The sequence below is a fragment of the Bos mutus genome, chromosome 18 (genome assembly GCF_027580195.1).
Source record: "Bos mutus isolate GX-2022 chromosome 18, NWIPB_WYAK_1.1, whole genome shotgun sequence".
NCBI classification, from domain to species: Eukaryota; Metazoa; Chordata; class Mammalia; order Artiodactyla; family Bovidae; genus Bos; species Bos mutus.
Window position 1 is genome coordinate 52,130,748 of NC_091634.1, and position 24,325 is coordinate 52,155,072.

Genomic DNA, 24,325 nt, shown 5'->3' on the forward strand with positions numbered 1-24,325 from the left:
GTGGGCCGAGTGTGGGGACTGGGCCTTGTGGGGCCACAGTATTAATTTGGGTTACACTTACGGACTCACTGTGGGAAACCGACCCAACTGAAGTTGCCATGGTGAGGCAGGATCTCATGCCCCGCCCTCCCCTTCGTCACTCCCCCAATTCCAGCCTTTTGGGTAGAACCCTTGGATTTGGGGCAATACCATTTGAAAACTGCTACCCTGCCTCTATCCCATCAGTTCCTCTGCTCCTGCTTGGATTCCTCCACTGCCCGGGCCGCAGAGAGCCCCCGGGGTCCCCACCCTGCTCCTGCCACCCCCTCCAAGTAGCTTCGGAAGACTCCAGCTTGGACTTCCTCAATCCCAGATCCTTGCACAGAACTCAGTCACTGTTCAGTGCACATTCCAGCCAGCAAGTAACCTTGAGCAAGCCTCCTCCTTGGACCTCCGGGTTTCATCTGCAGAATGGAGCTGATAATAACAACTCCCCTCTGGAAGCCAAGAGACCGGGCCTCAGAACCTCTTAAGAAAATTAAGAAGAGCCGGTGTACACTGACCGCCTACATGAGAAGATGCTGTTGCAATTTTAGCCATCACCGTTTCGACTGTCCTCGTTTGACCAGTGAGAAAACTGAGGCCCAGAGAGGTGAAGTCACCGACCAAGGACGCACAGCAAGGTAGTACAGAGTTGAAACCAGGACACAGGCCCCAGGACTGAGCCTCTTCCTCTTTCCCCTGAGTGTGCAGCCAAACCCACAGAAGGAGCCTGCCATGTGCCTTGTGGCCAAACCCCCTCTCCTTCACATATTTTTTACAGGTAAGGAAACTGACGCTCGCCTGCCCAAGGTCACCCAGCCACTCACATGGGAGCCAGGGAGCCAGGTATGTATGACTCCGAGCTCACTCCTGGTCCTGACCCGTCACACAGCCTCTAGGACTCCCACCCAGTGCTCAGATGCTGGGTTTCCCGGAACCTGTCCCAGGCCTGGGCTGGTTAAAAGCAGAAAAAGTTCCTCTTGGAGCCTCTTCCTGGGCACCTCCCCATCATCAACACATCCCCAGGAGCCCAGGGACAGATAAAGGCAGATGCCCCAGTCCCTGGCTGCCCTCCACCCCTTCCGAGTTCTGCTCCTCCTTGGCGGGGAGGGATGACAGCCCTCCTTGCCTTCCAGGCGGTTGGCAGAGCAGCGGCTGCTGTTCCTGCCTGCTGCCTGGCTGATGGAGAGATTATTTCTAAGCCCTTCCCATTCCCGCCCCCCCTTCTCTTGCAGGACCACACTGGCTGTCCCCGTGGGACTCAGTGCAGAGCCTGCCGCTGAAGCAGGACAGCTGGCCCGGCTCCCTCCCATCACAAACCCCTCAGACCCTCACCTCTCACAGGGAAAGGGGCTTCTAGGTCCTTTCAAAAACAACAACAACCCATCCCACTCCTCTTGGGCTTTTCTGCAGCTGCTGGAGAGAGAGATTCAGAATGAATGGACTTCTGGTTTCTGAAGGAGGCAAGGGAAGAAAGGTTGAAAACTAACTCAGCCAGAAACTGCTGTGTTGGGATTTTTCTTTTCTTCCCCTTCATCTTCACCACAAACCCGTCTCTTCCCTGGGCATCGAGACATGGGCTCCCTTTGCCTTGCCCGGCAGAGAGACAGCTGGAAATAGGCTCCCTGAGACAGGAGGGTGAGTTAAACTTCAGGGGAAGAAGTTAGTATTTGCTGCGGGGGTGGGGGGTATACCGGATGCTCTTAAACATCCCTTCCAAAACGCTGCTTTGAGTGAGTACCTTTCCCACGCTCTGGAAGGAGGTTTGTGTGCCGGGTCTTCCTGGGGGGCAGTGGATTACAAAGTTAGGTTTGTGCAATGAATGAAGAAAGGAAAGTTTGGGGGGGTTCTAGAAAGAGACCCTACCGGGAGACAAGTCCCGGGTTGCACTGGGACTCACCATGTGACCTTGGACGAGTCACTTCAGCTCTCAAGCTCTGGCTTTTTCACTGGGAAAACAAGAACGCTTGGGAAGGCTCCCTTGATTTCAAAATACTCTTTTCTCCGCAGGCTGCTCATCGTTTTCTGGCCGTACATTGTAAATGAAGTAATGCACGCAGAATAACAGACCATTGTGTACTGAGCAAGTGTGAAATGCATAGGCTGTGATTCAACTCTTCGCTGCCTGCTGGAATCCAACTGGCTCTGAAATTGAGAAAACTTTTATTTCCATTCAGCCGCTGAGTTTTCCTCTTGATTGGAGTGCTTCTTGGAATGTAAGGTTATAGATGCTTCGGAAGCAGCTCTGGCTAGAATGAATAGCACAGAAAACGGTTGTGGGAGGCAGAGGATGAGAAATATTGTGGTGATGACTTTCTTTAATGCATGGGCTAAATCTGAAATCCTTCCTCTAAGTCAAGCGTCCCACACAGGTCTGAAACGGAAAGACCATTAGAGGCGCCTTCATTTCACAGATGACAAGACCAAAGCCCAGAGAGGGGGAGTAACTGATGCAAGGTCACACAGCAAGGTGGCCGAGACAAGCAGCCCATGAACACGGAGGAGCACTGTCATTGACAGCAAAGTCCTCTAAGTGGGAAGGCAAGAAAGAGGGCTGAGGCAATGGTTGTGGAGCTTCTCCTGGGAGTCAGATGCTGTGCCAAGCACAGTTGCCCGTTACTTAACTTTTCTGGGCCTCAGTTTCCTCATCTGTAAAATGGAGATATTAATGTCTACCTCAGGGGGTTGTTGAGATGATTTATCATAGGAGAGGCATGTGAATCAGTGCCTGGCATGTCAGAAGCATCTAGAAGGGTGCTTAATATACACCTCATATGTGTTATTGCCTTAACCCTCACTGTGCCCAAGGAGGTGGGCATCCAAGCTGCCCCAGCTGAGCAAGTGAAGCAAAGGGTTCAGAGAGGCTAAGAAACCCAGCTGGGATGGCAGTCTGTAAGGGTTTACAACCCGGCAGTGAACTTGAGAATCTTTTACACTCTTAAGCTCTATTTTCAATAACTGTACTTTGCAAGGTTGGGTGAGTCTTGTCATTGGCATAAGGATGCTGAGAACAGACAGGTTAAGCTACAGGCCCAAGATCACACAGTCTGGAAGTGACACAGCTCTGACCTGTCCAGCTCAGGACTGAGCTCCTGGAGTCCCAGTCCACCTAATGCCTGTTCCAGGGAGATTCTTCTGAGATATAAATAAATGCTCCACCAGAGAAGGATGTCATCATGTCCTTTTCCACACTGATAGATCCCAGGTGCATAGTAGGTGCTCAGTAAATCTGTGCTGGATGAAAGATTAAAAAAGGATAAAGGATGCAGGTGCAGGAAAGCAGACATGAGGCGATGCGGTCTAGGACTCTGCCCTGCGACTGATGGCTCCTTCCTTCTCTTGCTCTTGTCCCTTCGGGCACCAGGACTTCTTCCGCAATATCCATGCCTTCCCGAGATAGGGGCCTGCATGCAGGACACCATCACTTTCGCTCCTGCAGCCCTTTGAGTCCCTTCTTGTCGGGCCCCGTGGAGCCGCCATCCATCAAAGGCATTTACTACCGCAGGGCCCGGAAGGTGGGCGCGCTGGACGCCTCCCCGACTGCGGACCTGAAGAAGGAGATGCTGGTCAACGTTGGAGGCCGGCGGTACCTGCTTCCATGGAGCACGCTGGACGAGTTCCCGCTGAGCCGCCTGAGCAAACTCCGCTTCTGCCGGAGCCAGGAGGAGATTGCGCAGCTCTGCGACGATTACGACGAGGACAACCAGGAGTTCTTCTTCGACCGGAGCCCCAGCGCTTTCGGGGTGATCGTGAGCTTCCTGGCTGCCGGCAAGCTGGTCCTCCTGCGGGAGATGTGCGTGCTGTCCTTCCAGGAGGAGCTGACCTACTGGGGCATCGAAGAAGCCAACCTGGAGAAGTGCTGCTTGCGGACGCTGCTGCGGAAGCTGGACGACCTGGCCGAGCTGCGCCAAGAGGAGGCCCTGCAGCGGCAGCGGGAGGCCGGGAGGCCCACCGTGCACACGTCCCGCTGGGGGCTCTTCATGAGCCGGCTGCGCGAGATGGTGGAGAACCCGCAGTCTGGGCTCCCCGGGAAGGTCTTCGCTTGTTTGTCCATCCTCTTCGTGGCCACCACGGCCGTCAGCCTGTGCGTCAGCACTATGCCCGACCTGAGGGCGGAGGAGGACAAGGTGAGTAGTCCATCGCTCCATCAGGCGCGGGTGCCCGGGACCCGTGGGACTGGGGGGCCCACGAAAACGTTTTCATGTCTTTTCAGACAGAAGGCAAGAAATGAATATGATCCAGTGTGGACTGTGTTCAATTTCAGAACAAGGCAGTTGTAAAAGATATTTTATATATTTTTTGTTTTTTGAGAAAGAAGCACATGAAGGGGACCCATGAAAGTCAGGAGGGGCCCTGCCCCTGAGAGCAAACGCTGGACATTGTGGTCTTAATGGGCAGAGCTGGCCCAGCCGTGCCTCTCCTAGCTCTGTGAGCCGAGAGAATCGCTCCAACCTCTCTGAGCCTCAGTTTCCTCCTCCATGAGACACCTGACATCACTGTGAAGGTTCACACACTCAGTGCACCCATCGTGTGTTAACTGAGCAGCTATTCTGCGCTGAGCACTAGACCAGGTTCAGATTCCCTACCTCCTTAAGCCAACCTTCTCATGGGCATCTCAGCTCTGACATTCCATTGTCAGAGGAATAAACTAAGGCTCAGGGCACTTAGCTTCTTCGGAGTAATCTAGCGAAGATGCTGATGACAGAAGGGATCCTCAGCCCTCATTCCTGACCCTCCCAGAAGGTCCCTCCCTCCAGGGACATGAAGAGTCAATCTATAAGTGACCCTGCCCCAAGAGGCCTGAGCAGAAACATTTGCTTACCCACTCCCGCCCTCTCTGGTAGCTCAGTGGTAAAGAACTGTCTGCCAATGCAGGAGCTATAAGAGATGTGGGTTCGATCCCTGGGTTGGGAAGATCCCCTGGAGGAGGGCATGGCAACCCACTCCAGTATTCTCACCTGGAGAATCCCACGGACAGAGGAGCCTGGTGGGCTACAGTCTATGGGGTCACAGAGAGTTGGACATAACTGAAGTGACTTAGCAGGCCCTGTCTTTCCAGGAAGCTGTGAGATAACCCTCCTCCCCACCCCCACCACATACCCCAAGGGGCCAGATGGTCTGAAATGTGAGTTAAAAACCTAGCATTTTGTTGGGAAGGTTATTAGAGAGCTTCAAACTGAGAATTGGACTGTTTCCTAAGTGAAAATGTTGCTCTATAATCCTCCATGGCTCCCCATCACCTGACTCACGGAGCTTACATTACAGCAGAGAGAGAGACCCGATCATTAAAACATATACATAAAGTTATGCAGGCTGTGGATGGCTTATAACCAATGTCAGTTGACCTAAGTTCTCTTCCCTTAAACATGGATTCCAGGGACGATCAGAGAAGTTTCCAGATAGAGAGGACATAGATGTAGAACCAGTCAGTGCTTCACACTGAGCAGGCTCTCAATAAATATTTGTTGAATAAAATATCTTGCCCAATCTATACATGTTTTGTTATAAAGCAAATCAACCAAAATGTTTTGACTTTCAGACAGCTTTTTTCCCATAGAGAGAACTGTAGCTCTAATCATGGACTTTTGTTTTTTCATTCTTTAGCACAAAATTATGTGATTTAAGAATTTGCTTGTTCACTGAAATATTTAGGTGTGGACACTGCAGTTGAAAGATTAGGACAAAGTAAGGAGCCTCAATCTCCTATGCTCCAAGGTTGCCCTGGATCCTAGTTGCTAAAGAAGGACCCCTGGATTTTTCACAAGCTTGTTCCTCTTAGGGATTTTCAGGGAGCCAGGATTTAGACTGTGCAGAGAGACAAGCTCTTTACAAAGCCTAATGCTTTTAAAATTACCCAGAGTATGAACCCAGATTGGTGTGACAGGGACCTGGAAAATTCAATTAGAGGTGAGTGAGAATCCTGTAGAAGCCGTTTCTACTCGTGGAATGAGAGAGGTGGTGTTCCCAGTCCAGTTGCAAGCTCCATGCCACTGGGAAGCCACCACTGGGTGTTCTGCCTAGAGAGGGGCCGCAAGGCCCTGCCCTCCAAAAAAAAAAAAAGTGTGTGTATTTCGCTGTTCTGATGGTAATTCAGAGAGCCTGGAGGCTGAGGACCAGACAGGCTTTGTTCTTTCAAACCATGCCGTTACATTTACATAAAAAGATGATGTTCTTTCTCGGCCACTCATGCCTGGTATTTTGTATTTGGCCTCTGGGACATCAGTCTGAAAGCAGATTCAGCCCCGGCTGCAAAGCTGGGCAGCTGCTCCTGGGGACAGGCAGTGCCCGGGAGGTGTGGGGGCCCAAGTTGTTGTCCCAAGGGGACGTGACCCATAGAACTCCTCCATCAAACATAGAGAAGGTGTCACCCTGGGATGGAGAATCAGCACACACGCAAAGAAAGCACTTTCCTTCCCTTTTCCTTCTAGCTTCTTACAGCAATATCCCTTAAGTAAACTTGGCAGTTGAGCAGCAAGTTCTGTGCCCAAGATTGCAAATTAAAATGGAAGAGGGAGGAAGTAGATGGACAGGAAGGACCAAGCCAAGTACCTAAAGCCCCTCCGGAAGTATGTGGACTTCGCTGGGTTCCCTGGCGGAGCTCAGCCCCAAAGGAATGAGAGAACTGATGCTTATTAAGTGCCCTTCAGGAGGCTGGCATTGGACAGGATGGACTTAATCTTTGTAACAGCTTAAGGAAATGGATACTGTAGCTACAACCATTTTGCCGGAAAGGAAACTGAGGCTCAGGGAAGTTTTATCACTTTCCTAAGCCCAAAGGAAGAAAGTGGCACAGCCAGGATTTGAGCTCACCTCCACCTGGCTCCAAAATCTGACCCCCTCATGACAGACCCTTCTGCTAACGCTCCTGGGTTTGAATCTTGGTTTCACCCCTCATGAGCTCAGTGATCTCGAGAAAGTCACTTACCTTCTTTGAGCCTCAGTTTCCTTATCTGTAAAATGGGGATGCTGTTAGGCCTTTCCTCAGGGGATTATGGTGAGAATTAAAAGAGTAATATTCATATAACATGATTGGAACAATACCAACACTTAAGAAGTGCTCAGAAATATTAGTCATCATCATTATTCACTTATCTGGTGCTACTTAATAGGAAGTCATCACATTTATCTTTTTATTCATTCATCAACAGTCACTGAGTGCCAACTAAATCCACTCGTCTAGATGCTGCAGATCAGACAAATTCCTCACTTTCCTGGAGCTTGTATTCTGAACATCCCAGCTCCATTTTTAAAGTTCACATAACGTAAAATTAACCATCTTAAAGTGAACAATTCAGCGGCATTTAGCAGAATTCATAATGCTGTGCAGCCAACACCTCTATCAAATTCCAATATATTTCTTTTTTAAAAAAAAACGTTCCTTTTAAGTTCCTGGGCCAATCAGGCAGCCACTCCCCACCTCCACCCACAGCCACTGGCAACCACCTGGCTGCTTTCCATCTCCGCGGATTTTCCTGTTCTAGACATTTCTTATAATGGAATCCTACAATATGTGGCCTTTTGTTTCTGGCTTCATTCACTCCATATAATGCGTTCAAGGTTCATCTCTGTCGTAGCTTGTGTCGGTACTGCACTGCTTTTAAGGGCCGCATAACATTCCACTGTCTGTAAATGTCACAGTGCGTTTGTCCATCCGTCCGATGATCAGTTCCTCAGATTCTTTGCTTCCCTCTGCCCGAATCCTCTGCCATGGTTGTCAATGCTGCCATGCAGCCCTAGTGCCCTGTACGAATAGCCCCTGCCCAGCATCTCTGCTGGTCAGAACACCTTGCCCTCCCTCTGGAGGAAGCGGGAGGTCACTGGGCAGCTACAGCTGAACTCTTGCTCCTTTCGTCTTGACCCCTTCTTCCCTCCTTTCTGCTACCCGGCTCTGCCCCCCTTTGTCTCTGTGCCTCTATTTCTTCACCTGCAGATGAGGATAATGGCACACCTGCTCGGACGGAGCCCTAGGACCAATGGTCTAGTTCTCCTGTGTGGGCACAGAGCCAGCACTGGCTGTTTTCCCCCACCTCTGGGACCCGCTCAGGCCCCTCCCACGAGCGCATCTGCTTTGCTCCTCAAGCTCTCTCCCAGCTCTCAGGACCTCAGGGGATACGCATAGGCATGTGCTCTCACATCCTCCCAACCCCCACCCCCCTGCCCTCGTTTTAGCTTCCACTTCCCCCCAGAGGCTTGCTTGGGACTTCGGGGATGTTGAGAAGGGACACACTCTGGATAGCAGCTCTGCAAAGCGCACTGGGTGGGGGCGGAGCCACCAGGGGGCTGAGGGTAGGACCTCGGGGCTCTGCGTCTCCCACCCCCTCTGCCCTGTGCTGTGCCCCCACTCTCACGGGGACTGGGAAGGAAGGCATAGAGATTTTTAAAGATCAGGTGGATCCCCTGGGGTCCCTTGCTGGAAGAATTCTCTCCTGCTGTGCTTGCAACTCACCTTTTGGGCTGCAGGCACCCCCTCCCCCACCTTGGATAAAAAGCCTCCCGCTGGATCCAGCATCTCCTCCTCCTTGGTCCTCCTTTCTTGGACCATGAATCAGCTCTGTATAGTACTGCCCCCTCTCTGTAGCTTCTCTGTGTTCAGTGACGTTTGGTGATGGCTTTAGAAAAGTCTTCTTAACTTGCTTTGGGGAGTTTGGGGGTCCTCAGCCCTAGCTGAGTCTCCCTAATATCTCACCCAACAAGCACCAATCCCCATTTCCTGGATGGGGGCCCCCTCTCCTGAGTACATGCTTCATGCTGTCCCTCCTGCCTCACCATGCTCCCCTGGTGTCTGGGGGGTTCAATTCCTAACCCGCCCCTGCTTGCTCCACACCCTCCTCAGAGCTCGCAGGGTTTTGGTTCAAGGTGGGGAGGGGGAGGGAGAAGACCATGGAAGAGGCCCAAAGGAGAGGAGGGTGGCAGAGAGAGACCTGGCTTTCGCAAGGCATGAGTCAGCACCACCAGCACCCCGAGACTAGGACCAGAGGCACAAATGATGGAATTCATGGCCAGGAGGAAGAAAAGGGAGGGAGGTGAAAATGCTGAATGGAGCCGTGAGACCAGCACTGAGCTAAGAGGGTCAGACTGGCTGCATTCCCAAAGGGGAGCTGGCAGGTGTTGCTATGAGAGACAAAGGGTGCAAGGGAGGCTGCAAGGTCAAGGCTCTGGCCCCGAGTCCCCCCAGATGGAACTTCTAGAACTGGCCCTGGCTGTACCTGCAGCCGTCTGCCGGACAGCCTGTCCAGATGGTCCCTCAGGGACAGTGGCTCTGTCCTCAGAAAGCCCCGTCCGCCCCCTGACCCCAAAGCCCTTCAGAGCAGCTCCACTCTGGAGCTTTGGGGAAAGACAGAGCAAGACTGTGGGCCACCCACTCCACCTTGCCTGAACTGATGCAGCCACTCAAACTCGGATTTCTTTTTTATTGTGATATAATATACCATCTAATGTTCATCCTTTTAAGGTGCACAAATCAATGACATTTTTAGTATGCAGTTGTGCAACCATCCCCACTAATTCCAGAACATTTTTATCACCCTAAAAGGCAAACTTGCGCATACTTCTGGTTACTCCCCATTCCCCTCTACTATCCACCAGCCCCAGGTGACTGTGAATGTACTTTCTATCTTCATGAATTTGCCTTTTCTGGGCACTTTATTCAGTTCAGTCCCTCAGTCATGTCCGACTCTTTGTGACCCCATGGACTGCAGCACGCCAGGCTTCCCTGTCCATCACCAACTCCTGGAATTTGCTCAAACTCATGTCCATCAGGTCGGTAATGCCATCCAACCATCTCATCCCCTGTCATCCCCTTCTCCTCCTGCCTTCAATCTTTCCCAGCATCAGGGTCTTTTCCAATGAGCCAGTTCTTCACATGAGATAACCAAAGTATTGGAGCTTCAGCTTCAGCATCAGTCCTTCCCATGGCACTTTATAGACACAGAATAATACAATATATGGTCTCTTACGTTGGCTTCTTCCATTGAGCATAAGGTTTTCAAAGTCCATCAGCTTTGTAGCACATGCCAGACCTCCTTTTCGTGGCTGAGTAGTATTCCGTCGTATGGACAGACCATATTTTGTTTATTCATTCATCTGTTGTTGAGCATTTCATTTCTTTCCACTTTTGGGCTGTTATCAGTCACACTGCTCCGAATCTTCATGTACAAGTTTTTTTGTGTGCATGTGGGTTTTCAGTTCCTTGAAGTATACACTTGGCAGCAAAATTGCTTAGTCATACAGCAAATGTATGTTTAAGTTCTCAAGGGACCACCCACCTGTTTTCCACAACAGCTGGACCACTTTATAGTCCCACCAGCAATGTTTGGGGGTGGATTCTAATTTCTCCACAGCCTCAGCAACACTTGTTTGTTTTTATCCAAGTATTACGGCTTTACTGTATATTAGTTCTAGGGGTACAACAGAGTGATTCGACATTTTTCTCCCTTATACTCAATTTAAAGATATTGTTATAAAATGCCAGCTGTATTCTTTGTGCTGTATATCACATCCTTGTACCTTATTTATTTTATACCTAGTAGTTTGTACCTACTAATCCCCTGACACTTACTTTTTGTCCTTATAATCACAGCTGTCCTGGTGAGGGTGGAGTGGTATCTCATTGTGCTTTTGATTTCCAACTCTGATTAAAAAAAAAAAAAATCTTTTCATGATGGAAAATTTGGGGCATTTGCAGAGTAAATAGAATAATCTAACAAACCCCTAATTACTAGCCATGACTCAGCCTTCCAGACGGTCGAGAGCCTGCCACTCGGGTTCTCTCTCTCCAGCCCCTCCCACCTCCAATTGTTTAGCATCGTGCGTTTTATTGTTATTTTCCAGTTTTATGGGAGAAATTTACATACATTGAAATGCACTAGTCTTAGCTGCTGGATGTAACAAAGGGGGCACGCCCATGTCACCCACAGCCCTGGCGGGCATGGAATATTCCCATCACCCCAGGATGTTCATTCATGTTCCTCTGTAGTCTTCCCTATCCCAGCCAGAGGCGGCTGCTGTTGCTGTGATTCTGTACACCTCCTGTGAGCTTTGCCTGCTCTTGGACTTCACCCGGATGGAAACATCACCCCTCATCTGCCTGTGACATCCATCATGTTGTCATACCGTTCACCCCTCCAGCCTTCCCAGGGCTGCTCCTGTTTCTCTTCATTGCAGGAGGGAATCAGAGCACCCTCATTCCCACCAGGGACAAGTGCCCCCACGAGGGTGACCAAGCACCCTAGTTTGCCCAGGACTGAGGGGGGACTTTCTGGTGACCTGGAACTTTCTGTTGCTCAATCTGGAAAGTTCTGGGCAAACCAGGATGAGTGGTCCATCCTACCTGCAGAATACAACCAAAAACCTCCTCAGAGAAGGTGACTTTGTCCTTTCCTTCTGTTCTAGTTTTCCTCAGATATTGACTGGCCTGGAAATCATTTTCTCAGCTCAAGCCCCGTAAATCCCTACCACCCCAACACCGGCTGCTCGTAGGGCATTTCTCTGAGGACCAGTGCTGGGAGGTTGGTTTAGGATGCAGAGCTGAGCAGCAATGCAGGGGTGACTCCACACAGCACTTACTTGCTGCAGTGCAGGGAGGTGGCCGGCGGGAGGTGGGTGGTTCATGCCTGGAATATCCAAAAGCTGGCACCAGAGGCAGAGGGAGGAGGGCCCACAGAGCCTTCTCTGCCTCCCAGGAGTCACCTTCCTGAACTACAGGGTCACTGGTCTGGGGAGATTACTCCCAGGCCACCCGACGCTCTTACCCCAAAGGGAAAACTCCCCAAATGTCAGCGATGAAAGGGGCCTTATAGAGAGAATCTGGCCCAGAGTCTGAAAAACTTCCAGGTGCCTCTGAGTCAACAGGAGGCCTTGCCAAAATGCAGATTCCTGGGCCACCCTCCAGGCCTTTGATTTTGTGATGGGAGCCCCAGAACCCACGTTTGTAACAAGCACTCCAGGGGATTCTGCCGCAGGGGTTATGAATTGGCTTTGAGAAATGCCGATTCTGTCCCACCCTCTTTATCATGAGGTAGAGTCACTATCAAGGGGTAGTGACTACTGAAAGGTCACAGAGCAAGTTCATAGCAGGACTGGGGAATCGGGATCCAAAACTTCTGAACTTTGCAGAACCCCGAAGCAAACCCCAGGCAGTCATGGCAAAGAACTCTTGTGTTCTGGAGAATTTCCTCCACTTCTCGTAGAATTCAGGATAGGAGAAGGTATGGTCACCCTTCAGCTGAGTGGGCAGACCATGCCTGCGACCCGTGGTTGTCTTGTACAGGCAGCTGCAGTGTTTCATGCACCGGCAGCAGTGGCAGCCTGCTAACTACCTCTCCTGCATTATTCCCACTGGTCACAGCTCTCCAGGGGCAGAGAAACAACGGTCCAGGGGGGATGAAGGATTTGCCTAAGTAGGTGGAAGTGAACCTGAGTCATAGACACTCGGGACTCCACGCCTGCAACCGCACCCCCACCAACTCCCACCTCTTGGATCAGGGAGGGCAGGGGAGAGAGCTACCCCACTCAGGACCGGTGAATAGAGATCAGGACAGTCCAGCCCCCTTTTCCCTCCAAAGGTCAGACAAAAAGAACATTTCAATTTAGCATTCCCCTGAGCCCAGGCACTGGAAATAATTCCTTTTTCCACCTCAGGGGTTTTTAATACAAAGAAAACCACAGTTGTCAATGTGTTGCTTTTCTCTTAGTCAACTGGCTTCAGCCATTCATTCCCTCATGGATACAGATGCCAGAGATCCAGACATAGATGGAGATGGAGATAATGCAGAGGTAGATGCAGACCAAGAGGGAGATATAGATGATACACATATAGTCGTAATATGTAGAGTCAGGTTCTCAACTCTGGCTTCACATGAGAATCATTGATGGGGCTTCTGGAAAGTTCTGCCACTCAGGCTCAAACCTAGATGTCCCAGCCTGGACATCAGATTTTTCAAAGTCCCCAAGGTGATTCTATCACGCACAGTTAAGGCTGAGAACCACGAGACTAGAAACAGAGCTTCTCCAACCTTATTGTGTGCATAAATTATTGTTAAAATGCAGATTCTGCAGCTCCCAGGGAGGCTTATGCTTTTGGTTCCAGGACACACTTTGAGTGGCAAAAGGACTAGCGGAAGTCTCTGTTGGGGGCAGGGGTAGGGGTGTGAATGACACAGAGAGGAAGCCACAGGAGCCCCACCTGGCTGGGATCTCTTGGGAAGGAAACAGTTGCAATTTGCATCACAGGGCTGTACTGGGAATGGTGGCATCCTCTGCCCTCCCCACCCACCCACCCCTAGCCTCCAAGCCCCCAGAAACCACAGCTGCTTCTCTGGCCCTTTACCTCCAAAGTCTAGCATGGGACCTGGCACAAGGTGAGCCCTCCATGAGTTTTTTTTAAGGTAACTTTATGTATTTATTTGTGGCTGCGCTGGGTCTTTCATTGCTACACGGGCTTTTCTCCAGCTGCAGCGAGTAGGGGCTACTCTCTATTCATAGTTGCGGTGCACAGGCTTCTCATTGCAGTGGCTTCTCTAATTGTGGAGCACAGGCTCCAGGGCGCAGGCTCAGCACCAGATCAGCACCTGGTACACAGAGCTGCTCATGTTGGTAAAGGAGAAAGTTGGCTGCTGTAAACAAGAGGCTCCACGAGAGAATGGCTTTCAACACAATGTGCTTAGTTGCTCAGTCGTGTCCGACTCTTTATGACCCCATGGACTGTAGCCCTCCAGGCTCCTCTGTCCATGGGATTCTCCAGGTAAATACTGGAGTAGGTTGTCATGCCTTCCTCCAGAGGATCTTCCCAACCCAGGGATCGAACCCAGGTATCCCTCATTGCAGGCAGATTCTTTACCATCTGAGCCACCAGGGAAGCCCTTCAACACAATAGACACTGGTTTCTCTCTCACCCAAAGAGGGGCCAAGGAGAGTGGGCCGCTCTCATTCTGAGACCCAAGTTTTTCCCACGATGATGCTTATCCTTCCTGGAGCATCGGTCCAGTCTGCTGGTTCTAAGCTGGGTTGCAGGGCAGGCTGGGTAGTCCCAGCTCACAGGAACAGGAGAAAGAGGGCAAGAACTCACACCCACCACTAAAGTCCTGGAACTGGAAGTGTGGCGCGTCACCTCTATTTACATTCTGTGGGTAGGGACTTGGTCATTTGGCCACACTTAGCTGCAGGGGAAGCTAGATCAGGTGGTTTCTGATCTAACTGGCCATGCGCCCAGCTGCAACTTGAGAACTACAATAAAAAGGGAGTTCTGGCGGATGACTAAGAGTCTAAAACAGAGCTCCATTGATATAGAGATACAGATTAATGATAGATGGATAGATAGAATATAAAGACTATATACTACACAAAGAATATATAGAGAATATATATTTAAATGTTTAATATATAGTATAATGGGCTTCTCAGGTGGCCCAGTAGTAAAGAATCTGCCTGCAATTCAGGAGTTGCAGGAAACACAGGTTCAATCCCTGGGTCCAGAAGATCCCTGGAGGAGGGCATGGCAAGCCACTCCAGTATTCTTGCCTGGAGAATCCCATGAACACAGGAGCCTGGTCAGCTATAGTACATAGGGTCCCTAAGAGTCAGACATGACTGAAGTGACTTAGCACACATATATTATATCAATCTATTATGACATATATAAATATAACATGTATTCTAAATATTAATACATTATTACTAAATATTAATATGTAGTAGTATGTATTCATATATTAATAATGTAGTTAATATATGAAATATAGAGGAAATATATTTAGTATAGACTCAGCATAGCATTTTTAGTACAGACTGTACCTATGGAATCTGTGTATATGAAATCAGTCTCAATATCAGTACAGAGCTCTAGAAATGCTTTCCAGCATGGTTCTCTTGCCATTTCCGGTGCTTCGTCTCTCTACCCTGCGTTTCCTCTCCTTTCCAGGGGGAGTGCTCGCAGAAATGCTACTACATTTTCATCGTGGAGACCGTCTGCGTGGCCTGGTTTTCCCTCGAGTTCTGCCTGCGGTTTGTCCAGGCCCAGAACAAGTGCCAGTTCTTCCAAGGGCCCCTGAACATCATCGACATCCTGGCCATCTTCCCCTACTACGTGTCCCTCGCCGTGTCCGACGAGCCCCAGGAGGACGGCGAGCGGCCGGGCGGGAGCTCGTACCTGGAGAAGGTGGGGCTGGCGCTGCGCGTGCTGCGGGCTCTCCGCATCCTCTACGTGATGCGCCTGGCACGCCACTCGCTGGGGCTGCAGACGCTGGGCCTCACGGTGCGCCGCTGCACGCGCGAGTTCGGCCTGCTCCTTCTCTTCCTGTGCGTGGCCATCACTCTCTTCTCTCCTCTGGTCTACGTGGCTGAGAATGAGTCCGGGCGGGTCCTGGAGTTCACTAGCATCCCGGCCTCCTATTGGTGGGCCGTCATCTCCATGACAACAGTGGGCTATGGAGACATGGTACCCAGCAGTGTGCCGGGCCAGATGGTGGCCCTCAGCAGCATCCTGAGCGGCATTCTCATCATGGCCTTCCCGGCCACGTCCATCTTCCACACCTTCTCGCACTCCTACCTGGAGCTCAAGAAGGAGCAGGAGGAGCTGCAGGCCCGCCTCCGCCGCCTGCAGAACGCGGCCACGGCCAGCGAACACGAACTCCTGAGGGACGTCAGTGACCTGAGCCTGGAGGGCCCTGCCTTGCCCATCGCATACATTTAACTCAAAATCCTCCCCCGAAGATGCCAGACCTTCAGCGCATGGCCCTCGGCTGACATGAGCTGGAGAACACCAGCGCCTGGATCCTCCAGGAGTGTGTTTGTAGAGCTTGGGGGCTCACCCCCAAAGCTGGGAGGGGCTCAAGGCCAAGGATGTTTGGTCAGGTGATTCTTGACCCTCCTGGGCACAGTGTTCCGGGCTGGCCTTATCCATGTCACTTGCCATTTCCTCTCTCCCTGCCCCTTGCTGAGCACATCCAATTTCGCTGGGTTAGGTCTGTCTCCCTTCCTTGCCAGCAGTCTTCAACATCCCAGGCTGGATTCCAGACGCCCACAGAACTGAACCTACAGAATTCCATTCCTCCCCTAAGACCCTCTTTCCTGGGCCAACGCACCACCAGGAACTGGAGGGGTCAGTCCCTGCAAACCCTTCTGATCAGATCTCTCCACCCAGCCCTACCAGTGGTTCCAGCCGGGGTCAGTGTACTCTCCCATTGCTCACACCACCCATGGCATTTTCCTAATGCATCTGCCTCTGCCCAGCTCTGGAAGCCCTTAGCCAAGAAGGCAGAACTGCATCTGTGTTAAACCCCACAGTGGGGGCTGAGGGCCCGCCATCCCTCCTGACGTGCCTGGGACCTGGGCAGGAGCCCCACTTGCTGGCACAGCAAGCCCTCCTGGGCTCTTGGTGGGACCTTCTCCAATTATTCAGTCCTTGGCTTTGACAGAAGCTAACTCTTTAGGGCACCCAATTGTCCCTTGAGAGAACCATTCCTGCTGCTGGTTCCTTTAGCCCTTTTGGGACCTCGGCTTTCCACTCTCAGCTAAACCACCAGAGATGCAGCATAGAAACAAGGGCAGCCTTAGTGTCTGCACCCCCTGCCTGCTCCCCAGATCCCTTGATGCCAGCTCATAAGACCTTCTTTGGCCTATATTTAAACAAATTCATTTGCTTAGGGTTAGGTTTCATTCATTAACATGCTTGGCCCTTTGCATCCAGCATAGGACGCAGAGGTTGGACCAAGTCTTTGGAGATAGCAGTGCATCCTGAGCAGAGGAGAAGGACCAGTGAGCTCTGGGCAGTCAGCTCATGGAGGGCTTCACAGAGACACAGGAGGGGGTGGATGCAAAGGGTTGTTTTGGAAAACAAAGCTGGAAAGGTGGGCCGGAATAAGATGCTGTGTAGAGGACTTGGACTTTTCAGCAGATGCAGAGGAGACATTGGAGATGCTGGAGGAAGGGGCGATGTGAATGGACTGCAGTGTGGGTGAAGATGATGGGATGGGCTTCTGGAGGGCCAGTTTGGAACAGGGAACAATTGAGCAGTTCAGGCAAGCTGCAAGCGCCTACCTCCCCCATGTCATTAATTGTACAGGTGGTGCCAGGTCCTGAAGTCTCATCTTTTGTTTCCCAGCTGAGCACACCTGGGAGATGCCAGTGACCTCCCACCAGTGGCTCCGCCATGCATTGCTATGTGCCATGGGCTGTAAATCTGCTAAGAAAGAGCACAAGGTTGCAAATGGATGATGGAGAGGAGGTTGTGGACCTCTGGATCTAATGTAGTTCACGTGTAAGCATTTCATCGACGGGGACAACCAAACTTCATTTCACTAGTATTTAGTGCAGGCCTACTATGTGCTGGGCATATGCTTCCCCCTGACTGCAATGCCAGGGTCAGTTTAACCACAGGTGGCTTGGGCAGGGGGCCATCTACACCAGCATCTAGCTTCAAGCTGGCCTTGACCTCATGGGGAGTCCTCATTCCCTTTGATTGCTCTGAGTGCCATCTCAGCTGATGGGCATACATGTCCCCCCATTCCTCTAGCCCCCCAAGAATCAGCAGGGCACTCCCTAGTCCTTCCCAAGGTGACATTTCACCAAATAGACACTCTGCATGGTGGCTGAGTGGCCAGTCAGGGCTTCCCTGGTAGCTCAGCTGGTAAAGAATCTCCCTGCAATGCAGGAGACCCCGGTTTGATTTCTGGGTCAGAAAGATCCCCTGGAGAAGGGATAGGCTACCCACTCCAGTATTCTTGGGCTTCCCTGATGGCTCAAAGAATCTGCCTACAGTGCAAGAGACTTGGGTTCGATCCCTGGGTTAGGAAGATCCCCTGGAGGAGGGCATGGTAACCCACTCCAGTATTCTTGCCTGGAGAATCCCCATAGACAGAGGAGCCTGGTGGGCTATAGTCCATGGGGTCGCAAAGAGTCAGAAATGACTGAGTGACTAAGCACAGCACAGCACAGTGGCCAGTCACATAAGGAAAAGTCTTGCCCTTCAGAAAAGCCACCCATGACTTTAGCCCCATCCCTCTCTGTCAGTTTCAGGGGCTGGGCTAAATCTGTGGTTTTCCACTTGGGGTCCCACGAAGATCCTCAGGGCTGCTGCTGTTCCAAGGCACAGCATTTGCAAATAATGATTTTTAAAAGAATGTGCAAATTTCTAGACACCCTCCCCCATTTTAGTCATGTCCCCTCTGTGGGGCAAGCTCACCCCAGACCTGGAACAGCCTACGACCCATATCAGGCTCCAAATTGATACTCCCTCTTTTTCTTCTTTTCTCTTACTAAATTTTTGGCCACTGTGCAGCATGTGGGATCTTAGTTCCCCGACCAGGGATCAAACCCTCACCCTTCTCATTAGAAGCAGGGAATCTCCCTGGACTGTTAGGGAAGTCCCAGGTCCTCCTCCTCTTCTGATTGGAGACTTTTTTGTGCTGCAAACCTGGGGCAAAAACCCCTCACTTCCACTCAGCCCATTCTGTGACTGGCTCCCACCAAGGCCTCCCTCTTTTCCTGTTTCCCATACTTCGGCATCCAAAAGAAAATGTGCCAAGATTAAAAGAAAAACAGTTGAGCCCATCACCAACATGAGCCTCTACCGTGTCTCAGTACATGCCTGGTGGAAATTCTTTACCAAATTAGAAGCGGAAAATTTGAATTGATTGCTCGCAAGTGGGGCTTAATTAAAAGCTCTATTTGTCTCTCCCTTCCATGTCCCCTGGGGACTGATCTTGCGTTAGTCTAGCTTGGCAGAGCTGCCTTTCCTTCATGCTGATTGGGTAGAATGGGGGTGACCAGCAGGTTGCTAGGCAGTCTCTTCATCCCCATTGGCTGAAAAGAGTCTCGCGATTCCCAGAAGGGCTTGTTTTTCTTGGAGGCCAATGGGCATGACTGCAGCCAAAAGTTGAAATTTTCCAGCTGAAGGCAAAGAGCAAAGGGCCTTTTGCTTCAAGTCACTTCCATGTGGCTCCCAGAGGCAACTTTAAAATATTGATTCAACACCTCTCTAGCCAGAGTTGAGCCCACATGACTTGAGGATGGATAGGTTAATTCTTCAACATCCAGCAGGTGGGGCTTGACTCACTGATTCTGTTTTCATGGCTTTTAGGACTGGAAGGCCCATCAGAAGACAGTCTAAGCAGGTGGTTACCATGGGGTATCTGTGAACCTCTTGAGATTATGTACATCTCAAAATGCACAGCTTTGAACAAGGGTCCAGTGACATTTATCAACCCTCGAGGGAATCCATGACCCCTGAAAAAGGACAAGAAGTAAATCGACTTCTGCATTTTAAGATGGAGCGACCAAGGCTCAGAATGGGAAAGCCACCTACCCAAGGCCACAAAGCCGGTTCATTTAGTTAGATCCGAGTATCCTGATTCCCAGCAGAACACTCTGTTAATAGTATATCAGCTCTTAGGTTCATCTGACACAGTGCTTGAGACCGCAAAGAAACTATTCAAAACAAGATTGTAACACGTTGCCACGTACCCTGAGCAGGGTAAGGAGAGTCGTCTTGGGGCCTCTCAGCACCAGCTCTTACCCTTCGTATAACATGGACATGGAAATCAATTCCACTGGGCTTTCTTTCTCTCATTGATCCCATGGATATGGTGGAGGAGACTGTTGTTTTCTCCCAGCGTGGACAGTCTGTGATTCTGGGAAGTTCATTGCAACTGTTTATATGATGGGGGGTGGGGGCAGGTAAGAAACCGAGAGAGAGCTGAGAAAGAAACGCTCACCACGGCCCCTGACTATCCGCAGAACTGCTTCCTTAGCAAAAACCACAGGTAGTTCAAGTTTGAATAGGAATTCACGGAGATCTCTGCCCACAAGCTGCCCACCACGTTCCTACCTGTCCACCTGGGCATCTCACATCCAGTGCCTGGCTGCACGGCTCAGCCTCCCCCCGCCCACTTCCCTCTAAGGGCTTAAACTCTCTCCCTCTGCTTCTTGTTGAAATGCTCATGATGGGCTTCACTTGTTGAATGGTTACTGGGCACGGGGCAATTGATTTTTTAACATTTTATTTGGGAAACTCACCAAAAGAAGTTGCAAATACAAAAATAGTACACAGAAGACTCCAATACACCTTTTAAGAAACATTTAGCCCCATTTGTTATATCATTTGCTCTATTTTTTTTTATTATTATCTATACGTAGGGTGCTTTTCTGGACCCTTTGAGGGCAGATGACTATATCGTGGCACTTTGCTCTCAGAACTTAAGAAGATGGTAACTGAAAAGCCTATCAGAACACCATGGGTCCAAGGGTTCCCAGCCAAGAGTTTCCACAAGGGGTTTGGAAATCTCTGGTGTTGACCCTCAACAAAGCATGTGTATGTCTTGTGCATTTCAGAGTGCAGTGTCCAATGATTTCATCAGGCTCTCAAAGGAATCTACAACTCCTCCCCTCAAATAAAAAGACAGAAGCTCTGAGGGAAACCAACTCCTTCATTTTAAGATGGAGAGCCCAAGGAGACCCAAAATGCTGTGTAGATCCTAAGAATAAGGACATTCTCTTATAAAGCCACGAGGCAGTTAACCAATGTCAGCACATTCAACCTGGATGCAATATTTTAATCTAATCTAGCGTCCGGTCCAGCTTTGTCGACTGACCTAATAATATCCTTCATAGACTTTCCCGTCTGGGACAGGGTCCAGGGTAGGCTTGGATGTTGCATTTCCTTGTCCTATCTCTAGCTTCCTGTAGTCCAGATCTTTCCACAGCTTTCATTTGTCATAGATGGTATGGAAATTCAGGGTGAGTTTCATCGCCCTTTTCCAGCAGAATGTGCCTCATTTTGCACCCATCCCCTTGTGTCTCCTCATGTTTAGATTGAGGCTGTGCTTTTCTGGCCAGAAGTTGTGTTATTCTCTGGGAATCACATCCAGGGGTGACATATGAGCCCTTTATTATGGGAGGTGACCTGGGAAATGCTGGCAGGGGAGTGGAACAAGAGAGCTGGGGAGTGCTGACCAGCCCAAAGGAATTCAAATGAGGAAAAGAACCCCAGCTCCCAGGCAGCCCCCATAGAACATGCTAGAAGGACCACCCAGCGACTCGGTGAGGTGGAGAGAGGGTCCGCCTGGCAGGTGACCTCATCCCCAGGCTCAGAGCAGGTCTGCTCTCTCCCCTGCTGCCAGGAGGAGGGGACCGTCCCTCGCCCTCTGACTCTGCCAGCCTGGGAGCCGCCTGGCGCACACATTCTCAGGGCTAAATGATCTTTACGGTCGCTGTGTCCAACCTGCCCCTTTCTCGGGTGTGGACACGGAGGCCCAGGGAAGGGATATGATAGGACAAGTCACACAGTCAGAGGCGACAAAGCCAGGACTGGCAGGCAGCGCTTGCAGCGCTTGCAGCTCTGTGCTTCCTGACCCTCGCCCAGCACTGGGCTCATCCATCATTTGACATCTAACCAAGGGGCACCTCCCAGAACACAGTGTTGGTTAAAAATAAAACAAACAAAGGGACGTGCTCTCCTCACCGGCTCTGAGGCTCCCAGGCCGTCCAGAGCAGCCCCACCTTCCCGGCTGCCAGCTCCAGGTCACACACGGAGAAGGCGCGTGACTTTCCTAAGTCACCTTTCCTGTATGCGGGACAAAAGGAAAAAGAATGAATTTGGGCACCCTGAGCTAAAATTAGCCAATCTTGCTGTTCCAAAGGCTTCCATTGTACTCAGTCAATGACTGGCTTGAAATAAGATCCCCTGGAGAACTCAGCAATTTCACCTGCGCCTTCCTAACTAAGCTTCTGGGGCTCCCCCACCCCTGCAACTCCTAGAGAAACATTAAACAATACTGAGACATGACAAGTGGCTTCTCTGGTGTGTTGGGGCAGGTCTAGCCTCATAGACTGACCTCGGGCTGACCTCGGGCTGTAGGAGGAAATGGGAGGGTCCCCCAGGTGATGGGTGGCATGGGTCAAGCTCACCTATCTCTGGATGGAGGCCAAGTCAGAAGTCAGAAGGGCAATGGTTAGCTTCTAGGGCATTGTTTCTTAAATGCCTGCCTTGGGCCAGGCATTGTTCTGTCAGCAAGACAGATGCTCCCAGACATGTGGCTGGAGGGGATGATCAGGGGAGGGAGGCAGACCACAGGTCAGTTAAGAAGGAAACTAACAGGACAGGGGACTTCCCTGGTGGTCCAGTGGTTACGAATCCGCCTTCCAATGCAGGGGACGTGGGTTTCATCCCTGGTCTGGGAACTAAGATCCCACATGCCACAGGAAGTAAGCTTGTGTGCCCCCAAAAGAGAGGCCAGTGGGCAGCAACAAAGACCCACCACAGCCAAAAATAAATAAATAAACAGGACGAGCAGAGCCTAGGAGGAAAGAGGGCAGAGTGGTGATGGGAGGAGCCATATGGGGCACCTGCTCTGAGGAGTTCTGTCTTGGTCCTCCCAGATGTTTGGGTTCCCCCAGAAGGAGACCCTGAGGCAAGGATTTACAGGCAGGCAGTTTATTTGGGAGATCATCTGAATAAACACGTACATTTTTAGGACACATCCACAAACATCAGTTAGAGATGTTTTATTTCCAAGGACAGGAAACTCAGACTTCATCAGTCAAACAGACAAAGAAAAGGAGACTTTGTTGGTTCTTATGACTGACAATCCACAAGGAGCTCAGGTGTGGTTTGATCCACATTCTCTAGGTCTTTTATTATTCAAATACTGATCGACTTATTTGGCTGCACTGGGTCTCAGTTGCAGTCTGCAGGATCTTCAGTCTTTGCTGTGGCACGCAGGGTCTTTTATTTGAAGGATGTGGAATCTAGTTCCCTGACCAGGGTTTGAACCTGGGCCCTCTGCATTGGGAGCTCAGAGTCTTAGCCACTAGACCAGCAGGGAAGTCCCTCTCTAGGTCTTTTAGAATGCTTCTACAGGTCAGCAACAACAACAACAAAAAGAGCTCATAGTAAAATGGAAAATTTCAAAACCTCTTCCAGAGCCATATTTTGGAACAGGGTTTCTGTTCTTTCTGTCTAACCCAATGGTCCCCAACCTTTCTGGCTCCAGGGATCGATTTCATGGAAGACAGTTTTTCCTCAGATGGGGGACAGGGGATGGTTTGGGGATGATTCAAGCACATTACATGTATTGTGCACTTTATTTCTATTGTTATTACATCAGCTCCACCTCAGATCATCAGGCATGAGATCCTGGATGTCGGGGACCCCTGCTCTAACCCACTCCTGTGAAGAGAAGATTCTATCATTTATTCATTTTCCATTCAACGCTGGTTTGTTGGGCATCTTCTTTGTGGGAGACCCCATGGGGCAGGGAGCCAGGGAGATGGAAAGAGACAACAAGCTGAGAGCAGCCAGGGCTGATAACAGCCACCACCACTGCCGATGACCACGAAGATCCAGGCACAAGGCTTGGCTCTCTTCCCAGTTCATTCCACTGTGACCAACTCTCATTCGCCGGGTGGGGAAACTGAGGCTTGGAAAGGTGGAGTGGCCCCTCGATTCGCCTCTTGGTCCACACTCGTGCTCAGCGGTGAGACCACACAAGGGGAGGGGCAGCACGGGGTAGGGGTCCAGGACAGACCCCGGGGCTCGGAGCTGCGGGCAATGGGAGATGGGAGTGGTGGCAAAGGCGGCTTGTGTGTTGTGCCCAGCTGGGTTATGTCACCTCCCAGCTCAAAAATGCAGTTGTTGGCAAAACTCCACCCAGGGGGGATTGGGCCAGGAAGACATTAACAGGCTCTCCCTTTCAGAAGCAACCTTCATCATCACCCTACAATAATAAATCAGCTGAGTCAAAGGAACCACGCGAATAATGTGGTAACAGGGACTGTCTTGGGAGGGAAGGACTGGACAGGCAGATTTATGCCATGTGGGGACAAATATTACTTACTTGGCAGAACACGGCAGAGTTAATGTCATTTTGAATAACTTGTTTACCCACTGATTATGTGATTAATGAATATCAAAAGGCTCATTGCATAGAACTGCAGTTGGGAATGGCTGGGATCTGGTTGTAGTCACCATCACAGGACAAAAAGTAAATCAATTTAAATGATCTCCAGGGGAAAACAATGTGTAATAAATGTGCTAATTAATAGGCTTGGGTGTTTTAAAAATTCTCTTCATCCCTGAAAAAAAAAGAAGAAATCATTATTTCAAAGTTAGCCTGTTTTTTTTTTTTTCTGTTTAAATAACAATAAAGTGTGTTAGTCGCTCAGTCATGTCCAACACTTTGCAACCCCATGGACCATAGCCCACCAGGCTCTGCTGTCCATGGAATTTTCCAGGCACGAACACTGGAGTGGGTTGTCATTTCCTTTCCAGGGGATCTTCCCCACCCAGGGATTGAACCTGCGTTTCCTGAGT

General features: G+C 50.6%; 1 protein-coding gene across 1 annotated transcript; it reads left to right on the plus strand.

The window, feature by feature from the left end:
- The first annotated feature begins 1,322 nt into the window (after positions 1-1,322).
- On the plus strand, positions 1,323-21,767 carry KCNG4 (potassium voltage-gated channel modifier subfamily G member 4). Its single transcript, XM_005902620.2, has 3 exons — positions 1,323-1,659; positions 2,032-4,148; positions 14,939-21,767. The coding sequence occupies exons 2-3, from the start codon at positions 3,405-3,407 to the stop codon at positions 15,707-15,709; spliced, it is 1,515 nt and encodes a 504-aa protein (XP_005902682.1). The 5' UTR covers positions 1,323-1,659; positions 2,032-3,404; the 3' UTR covers positions 15,710-21,767.
- Positions 21,768-24,325: the final 2,558 nt, after the last annotated feature.

Bases quoted from the DNA above. Each gene is read 5' to 3' on its own strand.
- KCNG4 (XM_005902620.2), top strand. From the start codon at position 3,405: ATGCCTTCCCGAGATAGGGGCCTGCATGCAGGACACCATCACTTTCGC. The intron at 4,149-14,938 runs GTGAGTAGTCCA...TCTCCTTTCCAG, and splicing joins TGAGGGCGGAGGAGGACAAG to GGGGAGTGCTCGCAGAAATG.